This window comes from Micromonas pusilla, assembly GCF_000151265.4.
Source record: "Micromonas pusilla CCMP1545 genomic scaffold MICPUCscaffold_2, whole genome shotgun sequence".
NCBI lineage: Eukaryota > Viridiplantae > Chlorophyta > Mamiellophyceae > Mamiellales > Mamiellaceae > Micromonas > Micromonas pusilla.
The window spans coordinates 320,545-329,466 of NW_003315883.1; the positions used below are offsets into that span (position 1 = coordinate 320,545).

General features: G+C 68.5%; 1 protein-coding gene across 1 annotated transcript; it reads right to left on the reverse strand.

Moving 5' to 3' along the window:
• Window positions 1-6,487: 6,487 nt before the first annotated feature.
• MICPUCDRAFT_64103 (uncharacterized protein) lies at window positions 6,488-8,755 on the reverse strand (the record flags this gene model as incomplete). Its single annotated transcript, XM_003056233.1, has 1 exon — window positions 6,488-8,755. The coding sequence occupies one exon, from the start codon at window positions 8,753-8,755 to the stop codon at window positions 6,488-6,490; it is 2,268 nt and encodes a 755-aa protein (XP_003056279.1).
• Window positions 8,756-8,922: the final 167 nt, after the last annotated feature.

Here is an 8,922-nt window from a genome sequence, read left to right on the forward strand (position 1 = left end):
GGCTCCCGTGCCAGCCGACGTGTGACTCGGGGTACACGGTGTCCGGGACGTCCTCTTGCAGTCTCGGATCGCTCACGACGGCGACGTGCTCGGCGAACGCTTGCGATGCGTCCGCTGCACCTACGAACGGCGGCGTCGGCGACTGCACGAGCTCTCTCGCGAGCGGGTCTACGTGCCAGCCGACGTGTGACTCGGGGTACACGGTGTCAGGGACGAGCTCATGCAGCGCTGGAACACTCATGGCGGCGACGTGTGGCCCCAGCCCATGCGATGCGTCCGCTGCTCCTACGAACGGCAGCGTCGGCGACTGCACGAGCTCTCTCGCGAGCGGGTCTACGTGCCAGCCGACGTGTGACTCGGGGTACACGGTGTCCGGGACGTCCTCTTGCAGTCTTGGAACGCTCACGGCGGCGACGTGTGGCCCCAGCCCATGCGATGCGTCCGCTGCTCCTACGAACGGCGGCGTCGGCGACTGCACGAGCTCTCTCGCGAGCGGCTCCACGTGCCAGCCGACGTGTGACTCGGGGTACACGGTGTCCGGGACGTCCTCTTGCAGTCTCGGATCGCTCACGGCGGCGACGTGCTCGGCGAACGCTTGCGATGCGTCCGCTGCACCTACGAACGGCGGCGTCGGCGACTGCACGATTAACCTCGCGAGCGGGTCGACATGCCAGCCGACGTGTGACTCGGGGTACACGGTGTCCGGGACGAGCTCATGCAGCGCTGGAACACTCACGGCGGCGACGTGCTCTGCAAACCTCCCGTGCGACGCGTCCGCTGCTCCTACGAACGGCGGCGTCGGCGACTGCACGAGCTCTCTCGCGAGCGGGTCTACGTGCCAGCCGACGTGTGACTCGGGGTACACGGTGTCCGGGACGAGCTCATGCAGCGCTGGAACACTCACGGCGGCGACGTGCTCTGCAAACCTCCCGTGCGACGCGTCCGCTGCACCTACGAACGGCGGCGTCGGCGACTGCACGATTAACCTCGCGAGCGGGTCTACATGCCAGCCCACGTGTGACTCGGGGTACACGGTGTCCGGGACGTCCTCTTGCAGCGCTGGAACACTCACGGCGGCGACGTGCTCTGCAAACCTCCCGTGCGACGCGTCCGCTGCTCCTACGAACGGCGGCGTCGGCGACTGCACGAGCTCTCTCGCGAGCGGGTCTACGTGCCAGCCGACGTGTGACTCGGGGTACACGGTGTCCGGGACGAGCTCATGCAGCGCTGGAACACTCACGGCGGCGACGTGCTCTGCAAACCTCCCGTGCGACGCGTCCGCTGCTCCTACGAACGGCGGCGTCGGCGACTGCACGAGCTCTCTCGCGAGCGGGTCTACGTGCCAGCCGACGTGTGACTCGGGGTACACGGTGTCCGGGACGAGCTCATGCAGCGCTGGAACACTCACGGCGGCGACGTGCTCGGCGAACGCTTGCGATGCGTCCGCTGCACCTACGAACGGCGGCGTCGGCGACTGCACGAGCTCTCTCGCGAGTGGGTCGACATGCCAGCCCACGTGTAACGCGGGGTACACGGTGTCCGGGACGAGCTCATGCAGCGCTGGAACACTCACGGCGGCGACGTGTGGCCCCAGCCCATGCGATGCGTCCGCTGCTCCTACGAACGGCGGCGTCGGCGACTGCACGAGCTCTCTCGCGAGCGGGTCGACATGCCAGCCGACGTGTAACGCGGTGTACACGGTGTCCGGGACGTCCTCTTGCAGTTTCGGAACGCTCACGGCGGCGACGTGCTCGGCGAACGCTTGCGATGCGTCCGCTGCACCTACGAACGGCGGCGTCGGCGACTGCACGAGCTCTCTCGCGAGTGGGTCGACATGCCAGCCCACGTGTGGTTCGGGCTACACAGTGTCCGGAACGAGCTCATGCAGTCTCGGAACACTCACGGCAGCTACATGCTCTGCAAACCCATGCGACGCGTCCGCTGCTCCTACGAACGGCGGCGTCGGCGACTGCACGAGCTCTCTTGCGAGCGGCTCCACGTGCCAGCCGACCTGTGACTCGGGCTACACAGTGTCCGGAACGAGCTCATGCAGTCTCGGATCGCTCACGGCGGCGACGTGTGGCCCCAGCCCATGCGATGCGTCCGTGGCACCAACGAACGGCGGCGTCGGCGACTGCACGAGCTCTCTTGCGAGCGGCTCCACGTGCCAGCCGACGTGCAACGCGGGGTACACGGTGTCCGGGACGAGCTCTTGCAGTCTCGGATCGCTCACGGCGGCGACGTGTGGCCCCAGCCCATGCGACGCGTCCGCTGCTCCTACGAACGGCGGCGTCGGCGACTGCACGAGCTCTCTCGCGAGCGGGTCTACGTGCCAGCCGACGTGCAACGCGGGGTACACGGTGTCCGGGACGAGCTCATGCAGCGCCGGAACGCTCACGGCGGCGACCTGTGCCGTCACGTATTGCGCCGCGAACGAGCGCGTCAACGGCGGTAACGCGTGCGTTCCTTGCATCGGCGGGTCCGTCAACGCCGCGGGCGACGACGCGTCCGGTTCCGAGGTGCGTCCCACGCACTGGTCCTCATACGGCCGCGTTCGCGCGGCGCGCGCCATTCCTTATTAAATTTAATAGGGACTTTTCCCGCGTGTGTTTTTCTCCGCCCAGGGTCCCTCGCTTTCAATCCCCGACCTCGACGCCTTTCAACTCCAACTGACGCCTTTCAAATCCACCCCGACATCGCTTCGTATGGAACGGTCGACCCTCAGACGTTTTGCGAATGCTCGAAGGACGAGCGTGTCGCATCGAACGCGTGCGTCGCGTGCGCCGCGGGGGAGATGCGCGTCGCCGGCGACAAAATCCCGGGCGTCGACACCGTGTGCCTGTGCGACAGCGGGTACCACGTCGCGTCCAACACCTGCACGAAATGCGCGAGCGGAAGCGATCGCGCGAGCGGCGACGACCCGTCGGGCGCGGACACGAGCTGTTTAGGCGCGTCCTACGCACGCGCGTTTCACCCGTCCGTCCATCGGTTTCAACGTTCGATCGCGTCTACGCGTACTTTCAACTGACCACGACCGGTGCACTCTTTGCGTACGTAACGCCCCTCAGGCGTCCCCCCGACCGCGGCGGAGTCCCCGGAGACGGCGATCAACGCGGCCGCGACGCTCTCCGGGTACACCGCCGCGACGTTCGGCGCGACGGAGCGTGACGCGTTTAAAAACGCGATCGCGAGCTCGCTCGACACGGTGCCGTCGGCGGTGACGATAGACTCCGTCGCGAACGCGCGGCGACGACGACGCGGGAGAAGCCTCCTCCAGTCCGGAAGCGTCTTGGTGTCGTTCACCGTCGCGACGTCGTCCGCGTCGGCGGCGGCGAGCGCGAGCGCGTCGCTGACGTCGTACGGTTCGGGCGCCTCCGCGGCGACGTTGCTGGCGTACTTGAAAGCCTCCGGTTTGTCGATGCTCACTGGCGTCGCCGTCGACGTCGTCGTGGAGGCGCGTTCTATCTCACACTGGTTCCCGTATACGACCGCGTCGGCGCGGCGCGCGCCGATCCTCGAGGACCTCACTTCCCGCGCGCGCGTCTCTCCGCCCGGGCGGGTCCCTCGCCGGTTTTGATCCCGACGTGCGCGCCGCGACGCCTTTCAACTTCATCGACTGACGCCTTTCGACTCCGCCCCGACGTTCTTCGCTTCGTATGGAACGACCCTCAGGACGTCGCCACGCGAGACGACGCCGACACGCCGTCGAGCGACGCGTTTTGCGTCGGCGATTTGTGCATGTCCGCGTGGTATATTTTCGCCGTCGCCGTCGGCGTCGCGGTCGCGTGCGTCGCGGCGGCGGCGTACGCGTCTTGGAGAGCGGTGCGGCGAAAACAAAAACGCGCGCGCTCCGGGGGGTTGCATCTCAGGCGCGTCCTAGTCACGCTGGTCCCCGCGCGACCGCGTCGGCGCGGCGCGCGCCGTTCCTCGAGGCCTTTGCCCGCGCGCGCATCTCTCCGCCCAGGGTCCCCCGCCGCTTTCAATCCCGACACCCCTCGGTGCCTCACGACTCCGCCACTGACGCGTCCCTGAACGCCACCCCGACGCGCTTCGCTTCGCGCGGACCCTCGACCCTCAGTAACGTCGACGTGATCGACATGACCTCCGGGGAGAATCGGCGGAGCATCGTGTCCGGGTTTCTGTCCATGCTGCTCGCGCCGCGGCCGACGGAGACGAGGGGCGTCGGTACCGACGCGTCCGTACCGACGCGCGGGTGGAGCGATAACGACGTGTGGACGGCGGGGAGAGAGGGCTCTCCGGATCCGGATCGGATCGCGCGCGCGCTGGCGGGAACGCCCCCGGAGACGAGGAACGGATGGAGCCGCGTGCGGGCGATGCTTCGATCGTCGTCCTCGTCGAGCGGGCGGAAGTATAAAGTATAAACGCATTCTAGAGAGAAAGATCAGCGACGTTGTTCATAAGTTATAGGGCGTATTGTATGTTGTAATTCTAAGTTGATAAGAAGTTGATAAGAAGTGTATTACTGCGCACGCGTGCGCGGCGCGTCTGAGCGCGTTCGACGACGACGTTCGAGCGGACTGGACTTCCGATTCTAACTCACTTCACCCCCACGGCGACGTACTTCCTCTCGAAGCGCTTCACGCGCCCGTCCAGCAGCGAGTCGACGAAGAACTCGTGAAACAAGACGGGCACGCGGAGCCGCTCCGCGAGCCGCTTCAGCTCCCCCGGGACGACGCGGCCGCCTTGCGCGATCAAGTAGTCGCACGCGCCGCCGCCGCCGCCGCCTTCGTCGTCGTCGTCGTCGTCCATCGCCGCCAAAGCTTTCGGATCGACGACGTCCGCGCCCGCGTGACGCAGTAAGAGACCAAACTCGCGCGTGAACCGGTCGTCCCCGCACAGCGCGGCGACGCGCCCGGAGAAAAGCCCTCCGTCGTCGTCGTCGTCGTCGTCGTCGTCGTCGTCATCCGACGCAATCGCGGCGTGTCGTTTCGATAACAGCACCCCGGGCGGCGTGCTCGCTGGGGACAGCGCCCTCCCCGCGTCCAAGCTCGCGGTGATCCAGTACGGCTTCAACAGCGGCGCGCCCACCGCGGCGGCGTACAAGTGTTTCAGCGTCCGTCCCGGCTTCGGCGTGATCACCCGCATCCGGACGCGCGCGCGCCTCGGAGGCGCCGCGAACTGGCTCATCCGCGCGCCAACCTCCGGGGACGACGTGAAGTTATCCGGCGTCTCCGGCGGAGGCACCTCGGCTTCGACCTCGCCGCCGTGCAGCTCGATGAGCTCCGTGAGATCTTCGACGTCGTTTTTACTCGGCATCCCGGACAGGAGAAACGTCATCCCGGCGAACGTTTTCGTCGGCTTGCGTCGCTTGCGCGCGGACGCGGACGCGGTCGACGCCGCGGACGCCGAGGCCGGAGGTCTGCCGCGTTTCTTCGCAACCGATGACGTCTGCGGCGTCCGCGCGTGCAGCTGGTTCGTCAGCACCGTCTTGCGACGCTTACTCACGGACGACGGGGGATCGCTCGAGAGGTGCCCGCCCGGGCCCGCGGCGTCTTCTTTTTCGAATCGGACGCGGCGTTTCGGTCGCGTCGAAGCGGTCGCCGCGACCGCGCCTCGGTCGCCTCTGCCGCCGCGACCGCCTCGGCCGCCGGAAGAGGTCACAGTGGACGCGCTTCGACCGCCGTGACCCCCGCGACCGCCGCGACCGCCGCGACCGCCGCGACCGCCGCGACCGCCGCGACCGCCCGCGGTTTTCCACGGCAGTGGCGTGCCATTCAGCTTGTGATCCACGATCGCTCGGCACCTACCGCAACCGTTCTTCGCGTGGCGGCACTTGGGGCAGCCGAGTTTGATCTCGAGGCTGCGCGCGCTCGCCGGCGCGTCCGCGAGCGCGTCGTCGTCGTCGTCGGACATCGCCGCCGGCGCGTCGTCGTCCTCGTCCTCTTCCTCGTCGCTGTCTCGCATCGGGCTCGCGTCAGGGAAAGCTTGAGTGCCTCCGACGTACCACGTATCCGCATCCTCGTCCTCGTCATCCTCCGCGAGAGGCGCGTCATCGTCTTTCCCTTCTTCCGCGTCTACGTCGTCGGAAAGTACGACGACATCTGGCGAGTCCTGTCGCCCGGCTTCGTCCCACGGGTCCTGGCTACGTTCCACGGCGTCGTCGGAGTCGGACTCGGACTCGGACTCGTCGCCTTGCGACTGCGAAGGGAACTGGCTATCCCCGAAAAACTTTCTCGGCTTTCGCGTCCTCGCCGGTCGACGGTCGCTCACGGGCAAGGCCCCGAGCATGAGACGACCCGCGCCGTCGTCGGGGTCTGGATCGCTCGCGTCGTCGTCCTCGGAGGTTTCGTTCGACTGCGACGGGTACTGGCTGTCGCCGTAGAAAGTGCGTTTCCTCCGTTGCCGCGTCGAACGTCGCGCGTCCGCGTCGGCAGCCTCGCTTGCGCGCCCGCGCCCCCTTCCTCCGCCGCGGCCGCCGCGAGGCGCCGCCGCCGGCATCGGCACGACCGCCTCTTCGTCTTCTTCTTCAAACCTGAAAGGATCTGTGAACGCGTGCTGCGACGGCGCGTCCGCGTCGACGTCCATCTCGTTCGCGCTCGCGTTCGCGTTCGCGTTCGCGTTCGTTCTCGCCCTCGCGTCCACCTCCGCCGCCTGTGACGTGGACAGACCAGCCGCGTCCGCGACGACGTCCCTGACCTGCTGCGACTCCATCACGCAGACGTCGGGGGATTCGGTATCGTCCGTGGCTTGGTGCACCGCGGCCGCGGCGGCGCCGGCCCACCCTCCCGCGCGAGCGACGCCCTCGCGCGCGTTTCGCGCGCGCGGCGGCGCCGCCTCGGACGTCGCGGGCTGGTACGATAGAGAGAACGGGGTGAACGGGGTCGTCCCCCGCGGCGCGGGTCTCCGCGTCCGCGGTCGCGTCGTTCCTCCGTCCCTCCGCCGTCGGCGCTTGCGTCTCGACGACGTTGGACGTCATCGACTGCGTCTGTTTCTCGGCCGACTTTCCGTCCGCGGGCGGCTGCGTCTCCGTGGCGAACGACGGGAGCGTCTCAGCGAGCGCGCCGTTCGCGCCGGCGGCGACGTCGAACTTCGCGCTCGCGTCGACGACGTCGTCGTCGCCGTCGTCGTCGCCGTCGTCGTCGTCCAGGTCGTTCGGCGGACCGAGCGACAGACTCATCCCCGCGAGACCTCCGAGATTGACGTTTCTTCGCTCGCGCGCGCTGATCGCGGCGGCGGCGGCGAGGCCGCGGACGCGCGCGGGGAGACGCTTTCCCGCGCCCGGGGACGCCGCGATCGACATCGGGACCTCGTCGTCCGCGTTTTCATCCGCGCCGCGCGCGTCGAACCGCGGCGCGGTCGGGGGTAACGTCGACTCCACCGTCGCTGTCGTCGTCGTCTTCGTCTTAGCCGCGGTCGGCGGCGGCGCCTCTTCGCGCGTCGCCGCGGCTTCTGCGGCGACTAAGTGCAGCGGCATCGCGGGCGATCCCCCGAGCGTGGACGGCGTCATCGTTGCGCCGCCCGCGCCGCCGCGCGTCTGCAACCCCGGCGGAGGAAACGTCGACGGAATCAGCGAGCACATGACGTCCTGCGCGGGCGTGCACGCGGGCGGCTGCGTGTTCCCCGTGGCGGGCGCGCAGGACGACAGGACGACGTCGACGGAGTACGGGTCCGACGCCGCGACCGGAGGCGGCGCTGTCGCGAGCGGCGACGCCGCGGGGCGTTCTTCCGCGGCGTCTCGCGTCGTCGCCGGCGGATCGTGCGCGCGCGCGGACAGACGACGCACCGCCGCGGGCTTCGCGGCGACGCGCAGGAAACCGGGTTGTCCGGGTTTAGGGCTCGACGCGGTCTTCGGCGCGTCTTCCGCGCGCGCGACCGACGCGGGGACGGCCCCGGTCCCGGCGGCGGCGACTTCGAGGGACGGCGACGCCGGCGGCGGCATCGCCTGGGTCCCGCCCGTCCAATCGAACGCGTCGCCTTCTTCGTCTTCGTCCGCTTCCGCGTCGCCGTCGTCGTCCGTTCCGTCGTCCGGCGCCCACGCCTGCGTGCCGCCGGCGTAAAACACATCCTCCTCCGCGTCTTCGACCTCCTCCTCCGCCGCGAGAACGTCCGCGGAGAACGTCACCGTCGGTGGTTTCGACGCCACCGGCGGCGTCGACGTCGTTCCAGACGCCGCGCGCGCGCCGGCGTCGTGCTGACTCGCGCTTCCCACGAACCGCGGCGGCGGCGGCGGCGCGTTTTGGTTTTCGGTTCCCTCCGTCGCCGTGCACGTCGTCGTCGTCGTCGTCGTCGTCGTCGCCCCGAGGCTTTCCCAGCCGTCTTTCGAGAACCCGACGTCGTTCAGCGCTTCCGCAGAGTCTGGCGAGGACGAGCACGGCGCGCCTCCGCCGCGTTCGGTCGCGTCGGTCGAGATCGAGGCGCCTCCTCCTCCCTGAGATCCCTCCAGGCCGAGATCCAGACGCGCGGCGTACACCGCGGCGACGGCGGACTTATCCGCCGCGACCTCGCCGCGGAGGACGTCGTTTATCACCGCCGTCTCCGTCGCGGTGACCATCGCGGAGACGGCCGCGCGTTCGTCCCCGAGCGTCGCCGCGGTCGCGGTCGCGAGGACCGTCGCCTTCGCGTGTTCGATGTCGTCCGCGAGAAGAAGTTTTCGAAGATGATGATGATGATGTCGCGGGGCCGGCGCGCTGTTCTCGACGTCGGCGTCGTCGCATCTCAGGGTGTACTCGTGCGACATGGACTGCGACGGGACCGCCGCCGCCGCCGGGGGTAGACTGGGGAACGACGACGTCATATTTACTATCCGAACGTCGTCGTCGTCCACGCCGGCCCGTCGTCCTGTCGTCGCGGGTCGATTTGATTTGGCAACCAGACCTCACGTGTACACGTACACGTACAGTACGTGTACACGTACACACAACCACCTATCAAATTACCGGGGATCCTCAGAGTCGACCGCAG